This window comes from Zalophus californianus, chromosome 9, assembly GCF_009762305.2.
Source record: "Zalophus californianus isolate mZalCal1 chromosome 9, mZalCal1.pri.v2, whole genome shotgun sequence".
NCBI lineage: Eukaryota > Metazoa > Chordata > Mammalia > Carnivora > Otariidae > Zalophus > Zalophus californianus.
This window is the reverse complement of record NC_045603.1, coordinates 103391812-103415331: the sequence shown is the minus strand read 5'-3', so window position 1 is coordinate 103415331 and position 23520 is coordinate 103391812. Positions and strand designations below refer to the sequence as shown.

General features: G+C 37.0%; 1 protein-coding gene across 16 annotated transcripts in view; it reads right to left on the bottom strand.

The window, feature by feature from the left end:
- ERC1 (ELKS/RAB6-interacting/CAST family member 1) overlaps nt 1-23520 on the bottom strand; it is a 560596-nt gene that overhangs the window by 242710 nt on the left and 294366 nt on the right. For all 16 annotated transcript variants that reach the window (XR_003519825.2, XR_003519824.2, XR_003519826.2 and 13 more), the window contains one exon: nt 19277-19437. Coding sequence is in view for 13 of the 16 variants with exons in the window: in XM_027593114.1 (XP_027448915.1) it covers nt 19277-19437 (161 nt within the window). In the remaining 3 variants the exon portion in view is untranslated. The remainder of the gene's footprint in view (nt 1-19276; nt 19438-23520) is intronic.

Sequence of the window (23520 nt, the reverse complement as noted above, 5' to 3'; positions counted from 1 at the left end):
ACAAAATACTTTTCACATAAATACCTTTTATCTTTAATATTTAATGATTTTCATTTTCTTAATGGTGTCTTTTGAAGAATAGTTTTTAATTTTGGTCAAATCCAGTTAATTTTTTCTTTCATGGTTAGTATATTTTGTATACTAAGAAATCTTTGCCTACTCCAAAGTTTCCTGTTTTCCTCCAGAAGATTATGGTTTTACCTTTTACGTCTTATGTTTAGGTTTATGATTAAGAACAGAGAGGTAAAAGTGGACATCTTTATATCCTTTGCAATCTCATAGGGAAAGTGTTAAATTTGCATCATTAGGCGTGACATCTGTGTGACATCTGTCACATGTGCCCTTTATTGAGTTGAAGAAACTTTCTATTCCTAGACAGCTAAGAGTTTTTATCATGAATGGATGTTACCTTTCGTCAAAAGGTTTTACTCAATGTACTGATAGTTATTTGATTCTCAACGTAGTAAACTTAATTAATTCATTTTCAAATACTGAACAAACCTTACATTCCAGAAATAAGCCTAACTTGGTTGTTAATACATTAGCTTTCTCCTTATGTTAGATTCAATTTGCTAAGACTCTGTTGGGGATGTTTATGCCAATGTTCATGAGGTAGATTAGCCTGTAATATTCTCCTTTCGTATGTCTTTGCCAGATTTAGGTGTGAGGCTAATTCTGATCTCATAAGATGAATTAAGTATTTCTTTCTCTATTTCCTGAAAGAGATTCTATAAGATTGTTACTATTTCTTACTCCAATGTTTAGTATAATTCACCAGTGAAGCCATCTGGGCCTGGAGTTTTCTTTGTGGCAATGTTTTTGATTACAAATTCAGTATCCTTAATAGATATAGGCTGGTGAATTTTATATTCCTGATTTTGAGCCAGTTTTAATAAACTGTATTTGTCAATGAATTTGTCTATTACATCTAAGTTATCAAATTTATTAGTATAAACTTATTCAAAATATTATTATTTTTTCAAATGCCCTTAGAATCTTGAGTGATATCCCCTCCTCTGCTCTTTCATTCCAGAAATTGTTAATTCACATGGCCTCCTTCTTCCTTGGATCAATCCTGCTAGGGGGCCTATCAATTTTATTAATTCTCTGACAAACCATGGTTGCGTTTGTGAATTTTCAATGCTGTTTTCTATTTCCTTGATTTTTGCTCTTCTCTTTATCATTTGCTTCTTTCTATTTACTTTTGTTTACTTTGCTCTTTCTTTTTCTAGTTTCATAGTGTACAACTCAGATAACTGAATTTAAACTTTCTTTTTTTCTAATATAGGCATTCAAAGATATAAGCACTAGTTGAACTGTATAACACAAAATTTAACATTTGTATTTCCATTTCCATTCAGTTCAAAATGACTTCTCATATTCCTTATGACTTCTCTGAGTCACAGTATTTAGAATTGTATGATTTAATTTCTACACATTTGGGGGCATTTCCAGATACCTTATTAACTTCTAATTTAATTCCATTGTGGTCAGAGAACAATTCTGACATATTTAATCTTATGAAATTTATTAAGATTTATTTTTATAGCCCAGCATATGGTCTACATTGGTGAACATTCCATACATATTCAGAAAACATATATATCCTTCAGTTGTCAGGTGTACTAACTCTATAAATATTAAATAGGTCAAGTTGATAGTCTCAAATATTCTATATTTTTACTGCTTCTTTTTTGGTCTCCTATTCTATCAATTTCTGAGAAACAGGGGTTATAATCTCCAGTGATGACTGATGACTATGGATTTGTCTGCTTTCCACTTTAGTTCTTTCAGTTTGCCCTTCAGGAATTTTGAAGCTCTGTTTTTGGGTACATACATTACAAAGAACTATTATATCTTTCTGATGAACTGTCTCCTCTATCATTATGATATATCCTTCTGTAATTCAGAAAGACTTTTTGGAAGTCTCTTTCGTCTGATATTAATATAGCCATACCAGGTTTCTTATGATTATTGTTTACAAGGACCATTTTTTCCATTCTTTAATTTCCACATATTTGTGTTTATTACAAGTCTGTGTGTTTTAGACGACATTGCTTCTTTTAAAAAATCCATTCTGATAATCTCTGTGCTTTAATTGAAGTGTTCTGGTCCATTTTATTTCATGTAAGTATTGATATGCTGAATTTCTATCATCCATTTATCCCTTCCATTCTTTGTTCCTCTGTTGTTCCTTTTCCTGCCCTTTTTTTCCCGATTAAATGAAATAATTTTTAGTATTATGTTTTATTTCCTCTACTGGATTTTCAGGGGGGTTGTTTTCTATTTTTGTTTTTGTGGTTAACTTTTTGAAGTTGCTCTACAACTAACAATATGCATCCTTAACTTACCACAGTCCATTAAGATTAGAAATTATAGGGGGGCGGAGCAAGATGGCGAGGAGTAGGAGACCTGGATTTCGTCTGGTCTCAGGAATTCAGCTGAATAGGAATCAAACCATTCTCAACACCTACGAACTCAAAAGGAGATAGAAGATAAGAAGAGTAACAACACTCTGAACAGAAAAGCGACCACTTTCTGGAAGGTAGGACCTGCGGAGAAGTGAATCCGAGGCGATATTTGGTAGGGGGAGGGGGAGGGGGCCTCCGTTGGCCGCTTCTGGCACGTGATAGAGCCGCGGAGCACAAAATTGGAACTTTTAGAAGTCGGCTCCGCTGAGGGACGTCGCTCCAGTGGCTAAGCGGGGCGGTGGACCCCTCGCGGAACAGTGTGGTCTCAGGACCCTCGGGGTCACAGAAAGACCGGGGGTGCCTGAGTGTGGCAGAGCTCCCAGGTATTGGAACAGGGAAGCCGGCTGCAGAGACAGAGCCGAGGTGCGGGCTCTCAGCTCGGGGTTGCCATAAACTGTGATCCGCGGCCCAGTTGGGCCACTGCTCCTCCAGCAGGGACCCAACAGGCGGCAGATCCGGGGAGACTCCCCTCCCTCCCCCGGGAGGAGTGGCACGGCAGCGCACCGCAGGGATCTGCTGGGTTTGGAGACTCCACGCGGGGTCGGGTGCCAGAGATAGAAACGCTCGATCACAGGCAGGGTGAGCACGGAGTGCGGCCGGAGACCGCGGTGACGGGAGTGACTGCTTTTCTCTGGGGGCGCACTGAGGAGCGGGGCCCCGAGTTCTCAGCTCCTCCGGGTGCAGACTGGGAGGCCACCATTTTCACCCTGGTCCTCCAAAGCTGTACCAAGAGCTTGCAGGGAACAAAAGCTCCTGAGAGCAAACCCGAGCAGCTTGCTTAGCCCAGACTCACAAAGGCGGGCAATTCCGCCTCTGACAAAGACATTTGGGAACCACGGCAACAGGACCCTCCGCCAGAAGATCAGCAGGAACAGCCAGCAAGCCAAGACCAAGTTTACCCATCAGGGAGAACAGGAGAACTCCAGCGCTGGGGGAATACTGCACATAGAATTCATGGCTTTTTTACCATAATTCATTAGTTTTTCAAAGTTAATTTTTTTTTAATTTTTCTTTTTCCCTTTCTCAAACATCTTATCAATCCCTTTTAAAAAAAAAACATTTTTTATTTTTCATTTTTAGAGTCATATTTTTATCCCTTCATAGTAGTTACCCTTATTTTTGGCATATATATATAAGTTGTTATCTCCTTAAATTTTGAGATACAATTTCTTCTAACAGATCAAAATATACCCTAAATCACTAGTGTATGGCTTTGTTCTATTCTCCTGCCTGATCACATTCTCTCCCTTTTTTTCTTTTTTCTTTTTCTTTTTAAATTTTCTTCTTTCTTTTTAAAAACAACTTCTTATATTATCAACTCCTTTTATAAAATCTTTTATAATTTTCATCTTTACAGTCATCTGCCATCCCTTCATTGTACCAACCCTTATTTTGTACATATATATCTTTCTTCCTTTAAAATTTTAGCAGGCACTTTCTTCTAACAGACCAAAATATGCCCAAAAGCTAGTGTATGGCACTGATCTATGCACCTGCCTGATCACATTTGATTATATTCTCTTTTTTGTTCTGTTTTTGTTTTTATCTTTTTCTTTTTCCTTTTTTTTTTTTCTCTTCTTTCTTTCCCTTTCTTGTCCCCTGGTTTCAGGTCTTTTCTTATTTGTATAGAGTGTATTTGCTGGAGACGTTGTTAACCTGTTAGCATTCTGTTCTCTCATTCATCTGTTCTCCTCTGGACAAAATGACAAGACGAAAAATATCACCTCAGCAAAAAGAACAAGAGGTAGTACCGTCTGCCAGGGACCTACTCAATACGGACATTAGTACGATGTCGACCTAGAGTTCAGAATCATGACTTTAAAGATACTAGCTGGGCTTGAAAAAAGAGTGGAAGTTATTAGAGAAATCCTTTCTGGAGAAATAAAAGAACTAAAATCTAACCAAGTTGAAATCAAAAAGGCTATTAATGAGGTGCAATCAAAAATGGGGGCACTAACTGCTAGGATAAATGAGGCAGAAGAGAGAATCAGCGATATAGAAGACCAAATGATGGAAAACAAAGAGGCTGAGAAAAAGAGAGATAAACAACGACAGGATCACGAGGGCAGAATTCGAGAGATAAGTGATATGATAAGACGAAACAACATTTGAATAATTGGGATCCCAGAAGAAGAAGAAAGAGAGAGAGGGGCAGAAGGTATACTGGAGCAAATAATAGCAGAGAACTTCCCTAATGTGGGGAAGAAACAGGCATCAAAATCCAGGAGGCACAGAGAACCCCTCTCAAAATCAATAAAAATAGGTCAACACCCCGACATCTAATAGTAAAACTTACAAGCCTCAGAGACAAAGAGAAAATCCTGAAAGCAGCTCGGGAGAAGAGATATGTAACCTACAATGGTAGAGACATTAGATTGGCAACAGGCCTATCCACAGAGACCTGGCAGGCCAGAAAGGACTGGCAAGATATCTTCAGAGCACTAAACGAGAAAATATGCAGCCAAGAATACTATATCCAGCTAGGCTGTCATTGAAAATTGAAGGAGAGATAAAAAGCTTCCAGGACAAACAAAAACTAAAGGAATTTGCAAACACGAAACCAGCCCTCCAAGAAATATTGAAAGGGGTCCTCTAAGCAAGGAGAGAGACTAAAAGCAGCACAGATCAGAAAGGAACAGAGACAATATACAGTAACAGTCACCTTACAGGCAATACAATGGCACTAAATTCATACCTTTCAATAGTTACCCTGAATGTAAATGGGCTCAATGCCCCAATCAAAAGACACAGGCTATCAGATTGGATTAGAAAACAAGACCCATCCATATGCTGTCTGCAAGAGACTCAATTAGACCCAAAGACACCTCCAGATTGAAAGTGAGGGGGTGGAAAACCATTTACCATGCTAATGGACACCAAAAGAAAGCTGGGGTGGCAGTCCTTACATCAGACAAATTAGATTTTAAACCAAAGACTGTAATAAGAGATGAGGAAGGACACTATATCCTACTTAAAGGGTCTATCCAACAAGAAGATCTAACAATTGTAAATATCTATGCCCTGAACATGGGAGCAGCCAATTATATAAGGCAATTAATAACAAAAGCAGAGAAACACATTGACAGCAATACAATAATAGTGGGGGACTTTAACACCCCCCTGACTGAAATGAACAGATCATCTAAGCAAAAGATCAACAAGGAAATAAAGACTTTAAATGACACACTGGACCAAATGGACTTCACAGACATATTCAGAACATTGCATCCCAAAGCAATGGAATACACATTCTTCTCTAGTGCCCATGGAACATTCTCCAGAATTGATCACATCCTAGGTCACAAATCAGGTCTCAACCAGTACCAAAAGAATGGGATCATTCCCTGCATATTTTCAGACCACAATGCTTTGAAACTAGAACTCAATCACAAGAGGAAAGTTGGAAAGAACTCAAATGCATGGAGGCTAAAGAGCATCCTACTAAAGAATGAATGGGTCAACCAGGAAATTAAAGAAGAATTTAAAAAGTTCATGGAAACAAATGAAAATGAAAACACAACTGTTCAAAATCTTTGGGATACAGCAAAGGCAGTCCTGAGAGGAAGGTATATAGCAATACAAGCCTTTCTCAAGAAACAAGAAAGGTCTCAAATACACAACCTAACCCTACACCTAAAGGAGCTGGAGAAAGAACAGCAAAGAAAGCCTAAACCCAGCAGGAGAAGAGAAATCATAAAGATCAGAGCAGAAATCAATGAAATAGAAACCAAAGAACAGTAGAACAGATCAACGAAACTAGGAGCTGGTTCTTTGAAAGAATTAACAAGATTGATAAACCCCTGGCCAGACTGATCAAAAAGAAAAGAGAAATGACCCAAATCAACAAAATCATGAATGAAAGAGGAGAGATCACAACCAACACCAAAGAAATACAAACAATTATAAGAACATATTATGACTAACTCTATGGAAGCAAATTAGATAACCTGGAAGAAATGGGTGCATTCCTAGGATGTATCAACTACCAAAATTGAACCAGGAAGAAATAGAAAACCTGAACAGACCTATAACCACTAAGGAAATTGAAGCAGTCGTCAAAAATCTCCCAACAAACAAAAGCCCAGGGCCAGATGGCTTCCCAGGGGAATTCTATCAGACATTTAAAGAAGAATTAATACCTATTCTCCTGAAACTGTTCCAAAAAATAGAAATGGAAGGAAAACTTCCAAACTCATTTTATGAGGCCACCATTACCTTGATCCCAAAACCAGACAAAGACCCCATCAAAAAGGAGAATTACAGACCAATATCCTTGATGAACATGGATGCAAAAATTCTCACCAAAATACTAGCCAATAGGATCCAACAGTACATTAAAAGGATTATTCACCACGACCAAGTGGGATTTATCCCTGGGCTGCAAGGCTGGTTCAACATCCGCAAATCAATCAACGTGATTCAATACATTAACAAAAGAAAGAACAAGAATCATATGATCCTCTCAATAGATGCAGAAAAAGCATTTGACAAAGTACAGGATCCTTTCTTGATCAAAACTCTTCAGAGTATAGTGATAGAGGGTACATACCTCAATATCATAAAAGCCATCTATGAAAAACCTACAGCGAATATCATTCTCAATGGGGAAAGGCTGAGAGCTTTTCCCCTAAGGTCAGGAACGCGGCAGGGATGTCCACTCTCACCCCTGCTATTCAACATAGTATGAGAAGTCCTAGCCACAGCAATCAGACAACAAAAAGAAATGAAAGGCATCCAAATCGGCAAAGAGGAAGTCAAACTCTCACTCTTTGCAGGTGATATGATACTGTATGTGGAAAACCCAAAAGACTCCACCCCAAAACTGCTAGAACTCATACACGAATTCAGTCAAGTAGCAGGATATAAAATCAATGCACAGAAATCAGTGGCATTCCTATACACCAACAAGACAGAAGAGACACAAATCAAGGAGTCGATCCCATTTACAATTGCACCCAAAACCATAAGATACCTAGGAATAAATTTAACCAAAGAGGCAAAGGATTTGTACTCAGAAAATTATAAAATACTCAGGAAAGAAATAGAAGAAGACACAAAGAAATGGAAAAACGTTCCATGCTCATGGATTGGAAGAACAAACATTGTGAAGATGTCAGTGCTACCTAGAGCAATCTACACATTCAATGCAATCCCCATCAAACTACCATCCACCTTTTTCAAAGAAATGGAACAAAGAACCCTAAAATTTGTTTGGAACCAGAAGAGAACCCGAATAGCCAGAGGAATATTGAAAAAGAAAGCAAAGCTGGCGGTATCACAATTCCGGACTTCCAGCTCTATTACAAAGCTGTCATCATCAAGACAGTATGGTACTGGCACAAAAACAGACACACAGATCAATGGAACAGAATCGAGAGCCCAGAAATGGACCCTCAACTCTATGGTCAACTCATCTTTGACAAAGCAGCAAAGAATGTCCAATGGAAAAAAGACAGTCTCTTCAACAAATGGTGTTTGGAAAATTGGACAGCCAAATGTAGAAGAATGAAACTGGACCATTTCCTTAAACCACACACAAAAATAGACTCCAAATGGTTGAAGGACCTAAACGTGAGACAGGAGTCCATCAAAATCCTAAAGGAGAACACAGGCAGCAATCTCTTCCACGTCAGCCATAGCAACTTCTTCCTAGAAACATCGCCAAACGCAAGGGAAGCCAGGGCAAAAATGAACTATTGGGATTTCATCAAGATAAAAGTTTTTGCACAGCAAAAGAAACAGTCCACAAAACCAAAAGACAACCGACAGAATGGGAGAAGATATTTGCAAATGATGTATCAGATAAAGGGCTAGTATCCAGAATCTATAAAGAACTTATCAAACTCAACACCCAAAGAACAAATAATCCAATCAAGAAATGGGCAGAAGACATGAACAGACATTTTTCCAAAGACATCCAAATGGCCAAGAGACACATGAAAAACGTCACTTGGCATCAGGGAAATCCAAATCAAAACCTCCATGAGATACCACCTCACACTCGTCAGAATGGCTAAAATTAACAAGTCAGGAAATGACAGATGTTGGCGGGGATGTGGAGAAAGGGGAACCCTCCTACACTGCTGGTGGGAATGCAAGCTGGTGCAACCACTCTGGAAAACAGTATGGAGGTTCCTCAAAAAGTTGAAAATAGAGCTACCATATGATTCAGCAATTGCACTACTGAGTATTTACCCCAAAGATACAAATGTAGGGACCCGAAGGGGTACGTGCACCCCAATATTCATAGCAGCAATGTCCACAATAGCCAAACTGTGGAAAGAGCCAAGATGTCCATCGACAGATGAATGGATAAAGAAGATGTGGTATATATACACAATGGAATACTATGCAGCCATCAAAAGGAATGACATCTTGCCATTTGCAACGACGTGGATGGAACTGGAGGGTGTTATGCCGAGTGAAATAAGTCAATCAGAGAAAGACATGTATCATATGACCTCACTGATATGAGGAATTCTTAATCTCAGGAAACAAACTGAGGGTTGCTGGAGTGGTGGGGGGTGGGAGGGATGGGGTGGCTGGGTGATAGACATTGGGGAGGGTATGTGCTATGGTGAGCACTGTGAATTGTACAAGGCTGATGAATCACGGATCTGTACTTCTGAAACAAATAATGCAATATATGTTAAGAAAAAAAAAGAAGAAGAAGATAGTAGGAGGGAAGAATGAAGGGGAGTAAGTCGGAGGGGGAGACGAAACATTAGAGACGATGGACTCTGAAAAACAAACTGAGGGTTCTAGAGGGGAAGGGGGTGGGGGGATGGGTTAGCTTGGTGATGGGTATTAAAGAGGGCACATTCTGCATGGAGCAGTGGGTGTTATGCACAAACAATGAATCATGGAACACTACATCAAAAACTAATGATGTAATGTATGGTGATTAACATAACAATAAAAAATTATTAAAAAAAAGATTAGAAATTATAAAAGTTCCTGACTCCTCCTACTTTCTATTTCACAAAGATAACAACCTTAAAACAATATAGAGCTACACCCCCACCTCTTGCGCTATTGTTGGCATATTCACTTTTATATACATTATAAACTCTACCAAGCAATGCTGTTATTTTTGCTTTAAATAGTCAGTTGTCTTTTAAGGAGAGTATGTGAAGAAAAAAAACAAGTTTTCTATATATGTCAACTAATTTGCCAGGTCTGATATTCTTTATTCTCTCCTATAGATTCATACTCCCATCTGGTTTCATTTCCTCTCAAGTAGAAGAACATCCATTCACATTTCTTACAGAGAAGTTTTCCTAGAAATGAAGGCTTTTCATGTTTGTTTAACTGAAAATGTCCATATTTAACCCTAGTTTTTTAACAGTCTTTTATTTGGTCATAGAATTCTAGTCTAACAATTTTTTCCCCAGTACTTTAAAAAAAGTTCCATTTTCTTCTGATCTCCAATGTGTTTTTTTTTTATTTTTTTATTAACATATAATGTATTATTTGTTTCAGGGGTACAGGTCTGTGATTCGTCAGTCTTACACAATTCACAGCGCTCACCATAGCACATACCCTCCCCAGTGTCCAACTCCCAGCCACCGCATCCCTCCCACCCCTCTCCACTCCAGCAACCCTCAGTTTGTTTCCTGAGATAAGAGTCTCTTATGGTTTGTCTCCCTCTCTGGTTTCATCTTCTTTCATTTTCCCTCCCTTCCCCTATGATCCTCTGTCTTGTTTCTCAAATTCCTCATATCAGTGTGATCTCCAATATTTTTAATAAGAACTCAGCTATCATATTTTCCCTTTATGTAGTGTGTCTTTTTTTCCCTTGCTGCTTTTGTTTTTCTCCCTATGTTTTGTTTCCAGCAATTGAATTACAATGTCAACCCATGTGGTTTTCTTTGTATTTATCCTGCTAGGTTTCACTAAGTTTCTGGGATCTGTAAATACATGTGTGTTGTTTTTTTTTTTTTTTTAAGATTTTTTTTTAGAGCAATTTTAGGTTTACAAAAAAACTGAAAAGGAGATACACAGATTTCCTATAGACCTCCTTAAATCTATGTATTTGGAATCAAATTAGAGAAATATTTCAGCCATTATTTAAAAAAAATTTATTTTACTGCCCCTTTCTTACTCTTTTAATCTTTTTATGGTTCAGTTACCTGTATGTTAGTCTATTTGCTATTATCCAACATATCACTAAGGCTCCATTCACTTTGTAATACCCCTCAGTCTCCCTGTTCTTCAAATTGGGTGTCTATTGATCTCTTTTAAAATTTATGGACTCTTTCTTTTGACAGCTCTAATCTGTTATTAAGACCATTCAGTGAACTTTTCATTAAATCTCAGTTTCCAAATTTCTATTTCTTAATAGTTTTCCTTAGTTGGCTAAGATTTCCTATATCATCAATATGGCATTTTCCTTTAAGTCCCTGAAGCATATTTATAAGAGTGACTTTAAAGTGTTTATCTGTTAAATATGATATATAGGACTTCTTGGAGTTGATTTCTACTGCATGTTTTTCCTCATTATGGGTCATATGTTACTGTTTCTTGGCACGTCTGGCAAATTTTAAAACCCAATACAGGATACTGTAGTTGATACACTGCAAAGAGTCTGGATTCTGTTATGTTCTTTTGAGGAGCAATACTTTTTATTCTAGTATGTAATTTAGTTAATAGTTGACCTCCTTGTACTTCTGTAAGCTTGAATTTATCCTTTGTTAGGCTAATCTGAAAGCTCAGGGTATTTCCCAGACCTCTCTATCTTGGTAAGACTCATCTTCCAAATTCAACCTTCCTTGCAGACTTTCTTGGAACTTTAAGTTTTGTTGGTCTGGGTCTACAGTAGGCTTTATTATAGTTCATGATCCCTATTCTTAAAACCTAGCTTTCTGTTACTTCAGCAAGATGCCAGAAGTTTTAACAAGCATTTTGCCACTCTGGACTGGACTGGAACTCCAAATTCCTCAGCACTGCTCTACCTTTAGTATCACAATTCCACTTTCATCCCTGTAGTGCTTAATCTCTGGTAAACCCTGGGTACTCTCATCCATCCAATGAATGTGCAGCCTAGTCCTCAGTTAAGAATTCATGAACATCTGACCCCCAACTTCTTTTCAGTATACTGTTTATATATGTTACTTCCCAGGTTTACTCAGAGCATTTACAACTATAGAATCAAGGGACCTCAGAAGGTCACTTAAAGAACTATTTTAAATGATAGGGATCTTAGAGACTTAAGAAACCCTTTCATTTCAGAATAAGAAAACTGCAAACCTAAGAAGTTAAGTGCAGACTGGATCTTCAATTCTGAATATCTTGCTTTGCAAATATTCAGCTTCACTAATTTCAAAGTGTTTCCATTACTTTACCTCATTTGATCCTCACAACAATATCATGAGGTGGGTCTAAATATTATTATACTTATTTTATATGTAAGCAAATTGGCTTAAATGTAAACACATTCTTTGCTGCAGGGAGCATCTTTGATGCTTATAATACTCATAAATGGATCTTCTGATAGGAAAATCTTATGATTAAATGGATGGATTACTACCATCTACATCCAAAGCTCGATGGAAGTTTTACCCATTTACAGAATGAGTAATTACCTAAAAGGCACCTTCTGAAGGCACTGTAAAGAAAGGTCCTGAAAAAACACCCTCATACTGGTATATTGTTTAACAGATTTTCTCAAAATGGGTATTGCAATTAGGTTAAGGCTTACCTACCTGCAACAGTTAGTCCTTTAACTGATGCATTATATTTAACAGAAGGGACCAGAATTGACCCCACATCTCCAGTAGAGGAGAAAATGAAAAGAAGTAGGAAAATAATCTTACTCCTTTCTCCTTTGGGAGAAAGAAGATGACCTATATTCTTTTTTAATTTTTTTAAGATTTTTATTTATTTATTTTAGAGAGAGAGAATGAGAGATAGAGAGCACGAGAGGGAAGAGGGTCAGAGGGAAAAGCAGACTCCCTGCTGAGCAGGGAGCCCGATGCGGCACTTGATCCCGGGATTCCAGGATCATGACCTGAGCTGAAGGCAGTCACTTAACCAACTGAGCCACCCAGGCGCCCTGACCTATATTCTTAACTTCGTCCTTGCACACAAACCATATATATTAATGGGGCAGAGAAAGCACTGTAAATGCTGAAAAAGAAAGGTACTCTGGGGGCCCTTATCTGAAAAGCTCAATGCTTTACTTGCTACTTTAGAGATTATTCCAGCCATTTGAGGCTCTTTACATGAAAGATTATTAAGATGATTAAGAAGCATGATTTTTTGAAGAATATGGTTTCTTCTATTTGGAAGAAGATGTGGCTTTAAATACCTAAAAAGTGGATTAAGGTTTTAAGGGAGGAGAAAGGCATGGGATATTTGGGGTTATTTGTAATTGATTCCAATTCAGGTCACAAGAAAATAAAAAGATTTGAAAAAAACATTTATCATACACATGCCTTATCTTGTGAAAAGCTGAGCATCGTGGTCAAAGTTCAGGAGCAGAAAGAGGTAGAAAATTCTAACAATTACTATATTTAACTAAGCCATTTCTTCCACTGTTCTATAATAACTTGGAGCCTCAAGTAAACTATCAGTCTAATGAGGAAAGATGCTAGGAACAGTTAAGATTATACATCCTGTAAGGTGGATACATAAGTGAGCTGGAGATAAGGGTAGAAAAAAGGGGGTAGAATTAAGGAGTTAATCAAGACTAGAGAGGAAGACCCAAAGTTCCAAGGGATAGTTGATTATAGACACAAACTCTGCTTTATCATTTTAACAAGGACCAGTCCCAGCACTGTTACTTGTTTATAGTTACACTATACAGCATACTTTTTCTTTTTCAAGTACAGGAAATTTTTATATTAATTTATGTGATTTCTTACAGAATATTTAAATTTCAGTATTTCAAGTCAATGTGAAAAATGCTTCCAACTTCACAAGTCCTTTACCATATGTCCACTGCCTCCAATAAAGGCATTTGATGGAGGTATAAATAAATGTGGCTTTGCAAAAAGTATACATGTTCTTATGTAACTTAGAAAACACTTCAATTTGTTACTAGGGTATAACTGTTCCTATGATACATTTGCATAACTTTTCAACTTTGTGGTTAATTTGGAAGATTGTCATAAATCCCCCAATTGGGATTTCTTTTAATGCCAGCAACTTTACAATAAATTTGAAAATGAAACAGGATATCAGAAGATAAAATAATTTAAAATACAAACTCTCAGGCATGTGGGTGGCTCGGTCAGTTCACCATCTGCCTTCGTCTCAGGTTGTAATCCCAGGACCCTGAGATCCATCCCAGCATTGGGCTCCCTGCTCAGCCAAGAGCCTACTTCTCCCTCTCCCTTTGCCCCTCCCCCCAATTGTGCTTGCTCTCTCTCGTGTTTTCTCTCTCTCAAATAAATAAATCTTAAAAAAAATACAGACTCATTTTATTCAAAGAGTAATAGATTGACACCTAACCTATACTATCCCCAAATAGCCTGAACTTTTTCAAGTAACCATTTTCAAAAGCTTTCTTAAATCTATTTTTCTCCCTTAAAAGATTCTTTAAATGTCAGAATTCAGATTATATTATTAGACTCTTCTTAGGTACATATGAAAACTTACTTTCTGTTGTGGGAAGTTAGAACTTTCTTTAGCCAAAAGGCATCTCAAGAGTATATAATTTAGCCCACAGAGGTTTGAATTTCTCTGCCAACTTTACTAATGGAAAACTACTTATCAAACAGCTCTGGAATCTCAAAGAAATAAAAGAGCTCTTCTACCCCCTCCCCAAACAAACCTGTTCTCAGGGTAGTCAAATTCATAGTTTCATAAAAATTTTTATTAAACACGGAAAATGAGTCTTTTTTTCATAGTGCCAACATAGGGTGAGACGGCAGTAGGAGTGTGAATGCAAGGCACTGGAGAATGAACCAGTTCATCTAGAAACCATACTACTCAAACTCATGACCTGAACTGATACTTAAAATTTATTATGATTACTATAATTGTTATTTTATTATTTTGTCCCCTTCTCCAATTCAATCTTTTCTTTCTTAGGGAAAGAGACTAACATAAAAGTGGAATAAAAAAATAATGGCTAACAAAACCACAGCATAAGGAAAAGAAGAACCAACATGGGATCTGCCAATAAAAATGTTCCGTCAAGGCTGGCTAACCAATTCAAATGTTTCTACTGACTCACTAGCATGCTACCAAGTGAACAGTTTCACATGTCTTCAAACTCAGGGCCACCATTTGTTTGTAACAGATGCTCAGAAATTACAATCATAAATGCTAGGGTTGGAGAAGAATGATTAGGTCATTCCTTTTGGTCTGACATGGTCAGGATTACTGCAGAAAACTACACTATTCTGGTGCTTTGCTAAAAAATTTCTATGTTTTTTAGATCTATAGGTCAGCTCTGCCTTTTCCTCAGAAGAGACTTTTCTTATTCTAGATTCTGAGTCACACATATACATGTTTCAGTCTCTTTCTTGCACACTGCATTCCTCTCATGTTTCTTCTACATTTCAAGTTCTGGGGTTATAATGAACAACTCCTTTTACTTATTCAATTATCCATAATTAAACAATGTAAACATTTAAAATATGGTGGGTCCTGCCATGAAACAATGAAACAATTTCATGAAAATTCTATGAAGCCAGAACAATTATTATTGCTATTCTAAAAATGAGCAGACTGAGGCAGAGAAAGGTTAAAGAACTTACTTAAGTCATAGATCTGGTAAGTTCAGATTCAGGCTCTTTTATACTAGGAAGTATGTTCTTACTAGTTGCCGTAAGTAATTAGAGGCAGATATCATGTAGAATTAGGTGGAGGGAGTAAACTCCTTACAAATTAACAAAAGAATGAAGTAAATTCTGAGCAAAATTGTAGAAACTGAGACACTCCCAACTGAGGACAGATGATTAGCAGAACTTGCTCAACCATATGGAGAGGAGTCCAGACTATAGCAGAAGAAAGGCTATTCTCTTGCTCAGCTTCACAGTGAAAAGGAATTGAAAGCTCACTGTATTAGAACCCACAATATGTCATTCATAGTGTTTTGTATGTATTTACGCTTAGGTTATAGTCTTCAACTGAGGTTTTATGAATCATTACTTTTTATTTTTATGCCATATACTGGAAATCCTCATTTAAAAAAAATACGGAATTCAATTCACTATTCTAAGAGGAAACAACAGAATACCTGTTGCTTCACAGACTTGGCAGCACAATGCGGGTTGACCTACAGGGCAGTGCAAACAGAGCGGGCCAGTTAAAGAACCACCACACTCTCAACAGAATATCTGGATAGAGGATTATGTCTAAAGTGCTGAGATAACTTATTAAAAGGAAGGTATTAAATGACCATTTTACTAAGATATGAAACTGAAAGACAGCAACAAGGGGAAATTTAAGTGGAAATTAAAGCAAGGACTACTTTTAAAATGTTACGCTGGGAACACCATATCAAAAACAAATGATGTACTATATGTTGGCTAACTGAACATAATAAAAAAAAAATAGACCAAAACAACAACAACAACAACAACAAGAACTTTATGTTGGTAAATCCGCACGATACAAACTCGTGAAAAATCTAAGAACATCATGGTGCCTCAGAATATATTCTGAGCGACTGAAGAAGGTGATTTAAGAGACAGGTCATCTATCAGAGCCAGGTTTTAGAACTTTATTTCCAGAACTTTCATTTAATGTTTGTTTTACTAAATTTCTATACTACTTAAAAATTTCTCTACATACTTTATTCATTTATTCCATGCCTTATTGTGTGAGTGCTTGATGTTACCAAAAATAGTTTTGCTCATCATAGTAGTTTTCAGAAATGTAATCTCTGACCAGTTTGGAAAGGGAAGTCCACAATAGAGTGTAGCACTGTGGTACCGAAAAAGGAAAAAAAAAAATTACACACAACTCCCTTTTCATGGCTTGAAGTGAAGCATTCCTTTAAAACTTCTTCCATATATTTTCAAAGTCCTGATGATAAAAGAAAATTCCCACACAAATACACAGCTATTTTGCTATAAGCAGGTATCTGTACTTAGTAGGAAAGATCTGACAGGTAAAAATCAAGAAACTGGTGCATGGAGCAAACAAAACAAAACTTTTCTACTGTTACTTTAGTGAGGCCTGTTTCTGCTTCAGAACATCACATGAGATACTTTGTTTTCCACAACATTATATCCATCCTTCTTCCATTTTCTTAAATCCTTTGGGCTCTGATTTAATTTGCTTCTCAACTCTACCCCCTACCATGTTTTAGGAATGGTTCCCAGACCTCTTTCATTCAAATAATTTTACGCTTTATTATTCAAAAGATACCTCTACTATTCCATCTCCAAAATATCAAGCTTTAAATTTCAGCTACCAGTGACAACAAACTTGTTTTACACTAACTGGTCCCGAAGCAGCATATTAACAAACTTTATCCTCTTGATGATAGTCAGAACACTAACCTCTCCCTATTCTCCAGGTGTACAAATTTATTTCTGGCTTCAAGTACTCATCACTTCCAAGGGTAGATCATCTGTAATGCTTTCATAAAAGATTAGAATCTTTTAACTTTGCACTGTGGCCTAATAACCTATACATATATGCAGGTGACACCCCAACAACTGCTTCCTCAACTCTTAGGTTGCTGTCAGGATATTGTATGTGCCATGAAAACCCACACCAAGGTATCATGGCAAGATCCTCTTCTGGTCTGTAATTTGGGTATTTAACATTTATTGACAGTTCAAAGCAGCAGAAAAGAAGAGGTGATGTTCACTCGGCATCAGGGAAATCCAAATCAAAACCTCAATGAGATATCACCTCTCACCAATCAGAATGGCTAAAATTAACAAGTCAGGAAACAACAGATGTTGGCGGGGATGCGGAGAAAGGGGAATCCTCCTACACTGTTGGTGGGAATGCAAGCTGGTGCAACCACTCTGGAAAACAGTATGGAGGTTCCTCAAAAAGTTGAAAATAGAGCTACCATACAATCCAGCAATTGCACTACTGAGTATTTACCCCAAAGATACAAATGTAGGGACCCAAAGGGGTACGTGCACCCCAATGTTCATAGCAGCAATGTCCACAATAGCCAAACTGTGGAAAGAGCCAAGATGTCCATCGACAGATGAATGGATAAAGAAGATGTGGTATATATACACAACGGAATACTATGCAGCCATCAAAAGGAATGACATCTTGCCATTTGCAACGACGTGCATGGAACTGGAGGGTGTTATGCCGAGTGAAATAAGTCAATCAGAGAAAGACATGTATCATATGACCTCACTGATATGAGGGATTCTTAATCTCAGGAAACAAACTGAGGGTTGCTGGAGTAGGGGTGGGGTGGGAGGGATGCGGTGGCTGGGAGTTAGACACTGGGGAGGGTATGTGCTATGGTGAGCGCTGTGAATTGTGCAAGACTGTTGGATCACAGATCTGTGCTTCTGAAACAAATAATGCAATATATGTTAAGAAAAAAAAAGAAGAAGAAGATAACAGGAGGGGAAAAATGAAGGGGGTAAATCTGAGGGGGAGATGAACCATGAGAGATGATGGACTCTGAAAAACAAACTGAGGGTTCTAGAGGGGAGAGGGGTGGGGAGATGGGTTAGCCTGGTGATGGGTATTAAAGAGGGCACATTCTGTGTGGAGCACTGGGTGTTATGCACAAACAATGAATCATGGAACACTATATCAAAAACTAATGATGTAATGTATGGTGATTAACATAACAATAAAAATAAAAATAAATAAATAAAATCTTTTAAAAAGAAAACACAAAACTTAAAAAAAAAAAAAGAAGAGGTGATGTTAGCCTAAAGTACTTGCTGAGCTGAGAAGTCTGTTTATTTTAGGTCAGGGAGACTCAGTATTTATGCAGAGAAGAAGAAACTAATAGAAAGTGAGCACAGATGATGTGAGAGAAAACTAACAGATGAAGACTGCAGAGGAGGGGAAGTGTGCTTAAAATCTGCGATAGAGATCAGAAGCTAGCCTTATGATGGAGAGAGTATCTTTTCTGAAACAGAAGAAAAGACAACAAAAATACAGACAACTGCTGAGGTAAAAAAGGTCGCTAAGCTATCCCAGGATAAATCTGTCTTCATAAAACCTAGAAGCAGGGCAATTATGAAGGGGTGAGGGTTGGGCATAGTGCCACAATGAAGAAAAAGAAGCATCTATTATGGACTAGCAGACATGACATGTCTTACAACAAATTATCTCAGGAAGTCACAAGACGTGGGACTAGTAGGAAAATGATGTACGGCAAGGTTCTACTAAAATTGACAATTTTGTAAAAACTGACTGGAAAGTGTAGCAAAACATTAATGGTTAAATATGGGGGCTATGTATATACGGGCTCATTATACTATTTTCTCTACTTTTGCATATCTTTGGAAGTGTTTATAATAAAAAAAAATGTTTTTAAAAAAGTACCTGGCTATCATAGGACCTCAAGACCAACAGCCATGTTCCTCAGTAAGCTCAGCAACATGGCTAAACTTTCCATAAGATTTCAGAAATTTCAGAGATGCAACTGGATAAGGTTATATACACATACATACACACACACACACACACACACACACACACACATTCTCTCTCTCTCTCGGACTTTAAAATTCAATGAAGAGGCAAAAATAATTCTATTTGACCAGAATTCGTTCCAAATTTGTTCTAGAGAAATACAAGTTTGCATTAAAATGAAGTTAAATGTGTTAGCGGTAATAAATTGGGCCAGATGATAAAAGCAATGAGAAAAAGGTTTTCTACTGAAAAATAAGATTATAAACACTTACTTCATCTCCAGAACTTCCTCTAAGTGTTTCCTTCTTTCTGCACGAAGATTGGTCAAATGAGTTTCCTTTTCTGCCAGAGACTGTTGAGTAGAGGACAGCTTTGCTTTCATGGACTCCAGTTCCTGCTTCACTTTCTCCATGGCCATCAGTAATTCCTCCACCTATGATAAGTATGGAAAAGAAAAACTGAGCATTTTGATCAATTAAAGACAGAGGAGCTAAGCAACGGGCAATTCCTGGGTCCACAAGATTAAAAACACACGCATATAGCAAAAACCCTGTACTCTTGCTGATTCAAACAAATATATCAAGACAATATACCAAATAAATAAATCTCTGGTCTTCCCTCCACTATAATTCTTCTCAAGTTACCTCAAAAAGAACTTCATTTTCTTTTTGATAAACATAACTGCATCAGTTCAATAAGTCACACTTTGCCATAGTCAGTCCCTTTTAGAGAATTTATTTGGAAATGGCCCACAAATGTCCATGGAAATCACAATATAACACAGATAAAAATATAAGGAACAAAATCATAGTAAATTTCTCTTGAAGGATTTTAGGAAATAAAAGACATAAACTTGACTAACAACACTCAGTATAAACAAAGTAAGTCATTTTTATTCATCCAAAGATTTTTCTGTTTACACCGCTAAAAATAATTTCTTTTGGAGAAAACAGCTAGAATTCAATCAGACAGCTTCTTGCTCTAAAGTAGAGTTTTCTCAAGGAAGGCAGGAAGAAAAAAGAAAAACACATGACCACATAGAGAGGAGAGAGAATGCTTTAAAAAAAGACTTGAAAAAAGTCCTGAGGGAAAGAAGACAAAACTCTACAACACAAGGAACTAAGAAAACACAGTATGTACTTCATCAGTCATTTCCACTCACTCTGGGTGGTGTCCAAATCAGAATTACTTAAATAAACATGTTCATTTTAATTCCGAAGCAAGATATATGTTGGCAAAAATGTGTTAATACCAAAACCAATCTGAATCAGGTAATCAACCAGCCAACTGCACCAATCACAAGAGTTTATATTGGCTGCTGCTTGCCAAGAAATAATTTTGATGACAAGCCTTTTCAGAGGAAGAGGTGGGGGAATTGCCATTCATTGACTTCTACATAAAACCAATTTCTGTGATACTAAAACTGAGAACAGTTTAGAGACAAAACTGCAATATAACAAATCAGAGTTGTTAACAGACCCCAGGATGTTAGCGCCTCAGACCTAACCAAAGTTTCCATGTTGATTGGTAACAGCTGCTAAACACTGATAATAAACAGATACATTTAGTGTTTTGGCACCTGAATCATCTTACTTTGTGTATCTTTTCAGAAGTGATCAAGTTAATGTTCTCAGCTAATAGCTGTGAGAACACTGCTGTGAGAATATATATTATTATGCAGCTCTTCTTGGATATGTATCCACATATTTACAAGCTTTATGTTAACATGTATCACTATCTACCCTTTGAAAACTGCAAATAAGGACGACTCCATTTTAATAAGTTTAATTCATGTAAAATCTTATTTAAACTGAACTGAAATGAGTTATAGAACATACCGAGTTATGTTCTTATAACACAAAATCAATGGACAGCACCATTTACAGAAGCTCTAATAAAGTGTGGGATATTTCCATCTTTGATGAACTTATCTTAAACAAATAAAAAAATCTCCCTCCCAACCTGTCTTTCACTACCCCAAGCAAGGTATGGTATCAGTTTCTTATATAACTTAGATATATTACATATACATAAGCAAGCTTGTATAAACAACTTATTCCTCTTTTCTATATTAAAAAAAGGAAGCTCACTTTATATATACCCTTATGCATCTAAAATTTTTGGTAAATGTTTACAGAAATACAACGTAGAGAAAAAAAAACACAAATGTTAAATGTGCAACCTGAAGAATTTTCTCTAAGTTGGACACACCTGTGTAAAGAGAACACAGACCAATGAACAAAACATTAACAGTCCCCCAGAAACACATCTGAAAACCTCTTCCCAGATGAAGAGTAACCATTATTCCAGCATTTTACGTTAGTTTTGCCTACTTAACTTTCTACAAATGGAATTACATAGTATTTAATTTTAAGTAAAGATTTTCTTCTTTTTTTTTTAAGATTTTATTTATTTGACAGAGAGAGACACAGCGAGAGAGGGAACACAAGCAGGGGGAGTGGGAGAGGGAGAAGCAGGCTTCCCGCTGAGCAGGGAGCCCGATGCGGGGCTCGATCCCAGGACCCTGGAATCATGACCTGAGCCGAAGGCAGACGCTTAACGACTGAGCTACCCAGGTGCCCCCTAAGTACAGATTTTCTTCACTCAGTGTTATGTCTGTGAGATCCATCCATGTTACTGGGTATAATTACAGTTCTGTAATTCTCTTAACTGTATGGAATTCCACTGTGTGAAAATAGCAAAATTTACTGAAGGCACTTTTGATAAAAAGAATTTAAAAAAAATTTTTTTCCAGTTTTACTGAGAAATAACTGACATACATCACTGTGTAATTTTAAAGTGTACAGCATAATGGTTAGATTTACATATATTGTGAAATGATTACCATGATAGGGTCAGCTAACATCCATTCTCTCATACAAATACAATAAAAAGAATGAAGAAAAACCAACTGCCTCCTTTTCATGGCAAATCTTAGGATTTGCTCTCTTAATAACATTCCTATATATCACAGAGCACTGTTAGTTACAGTCATCATGCTGTGCACATTATATCCCTACTACTTATCTTATAGGAAGTTTGTACTTTTTGACCACCTTTCTCCAAGTCCTATTTGACCTACTCCCTACCTCTGGTAACAAGACTGATCGCTTTTTCTATGAGTTTGTATTTATTTTGTTTTGTTTTAGATTCCACATATAAGATCATACAGTATTTGTCTTTCTCTAACTTACTTTACATTTAGATCTACAATATAGATGCAACTGAATAAATACAGTGTAATGGTCAAAATTCATTTTTATCAATACGGGTATTCAACTAACTCAGCAGTATAAATAGTAAGAAGAACTTTAATAGCCACAGTAAGAAGGCACTTTTGGTCTACTTGGCAAAAGATCAGAAATTATTTATTTTTTTAAACATTTATTTATTTATTTTTAGAGGGAAGGGAAGAGAGAGAGAGCATGCACAAAGAGGGGAGACGCAGAGGGAGCAGAGCATGGAGCCCGATGCAGGGCTTGATCTCACGACCCTGAGATCATGGCCTGAGCCAAAACCAAGAGCCGGATACTCAACCAAGCCACCCAGGTGCCCCAAGATCACAAATTATTTAAAGACTACTTACAAATTATAGGAAAGATAATTTCACAATGCTTCATATTGTACATAAACACCCTTAAATTTCATAAATAAGCAATGTGAAATACAGATATATTAAAAAGGAATACACATATATTCCAGAACCAAGAACAATACACACATCTATAAAGTCACTATCCAGAGCTTTAAAAGTGAAATTATCCAACTGTATGCCCAAAGTCCCCCATGATAGGTCATCACCATTTTAAATTTGTTACTTAATCCCTTCCATTTCTTTGTTTTTGCCTTTGATATATTTATTCCAAAATGGTTCAGTTTATGAACATTGTATAAATGGAATCTTCTGACTTTCTTATTTCATCCAACATTATGTTTTTTCATGTATATAAAAAAAGGGGGCCTACCCTTATATATATATTCCAGAACCAAAAGGAAAACATACCCTACATACTTACCATTTTAGGAGTTAAAAGCAATGAGGGCCAACAACTTTAAGCACCACAACACCCAGATTATAGTTTCCCACTAAACTGAAAGAGCTCCTTAAAAACACAGCTGATTCCAGATTTGGGGGAAGAAATGTATGAAAGATGAACGTTGCACAACTTTTTCCAGAAAGCAAGAGAAATGCGAATCATGGCAAACAGGGATCATGACACAGAAACCCTGATAACAAAACCAGAAAAATATATCACAAGCAAGAAAAACAAAGGAAATTACACAAGAATATTCCTTCTGAATACAGAGGCAAAAAAAAAATACCAAAAAGTCAAACCCAGGAAGATAAAAAAATTGAGATTTATCCTAAGAATTCAAGGTTGGTTTAACACATAAAAATAAATGTAATAAACCATATCAGTAGAATATAGGCCAAAAAACCCCACATGATCATCTAAGTAGATGCAGAAAAGCATTTAACAATTTCCAACAACCTTTCATGATAGAAACAGTCAAG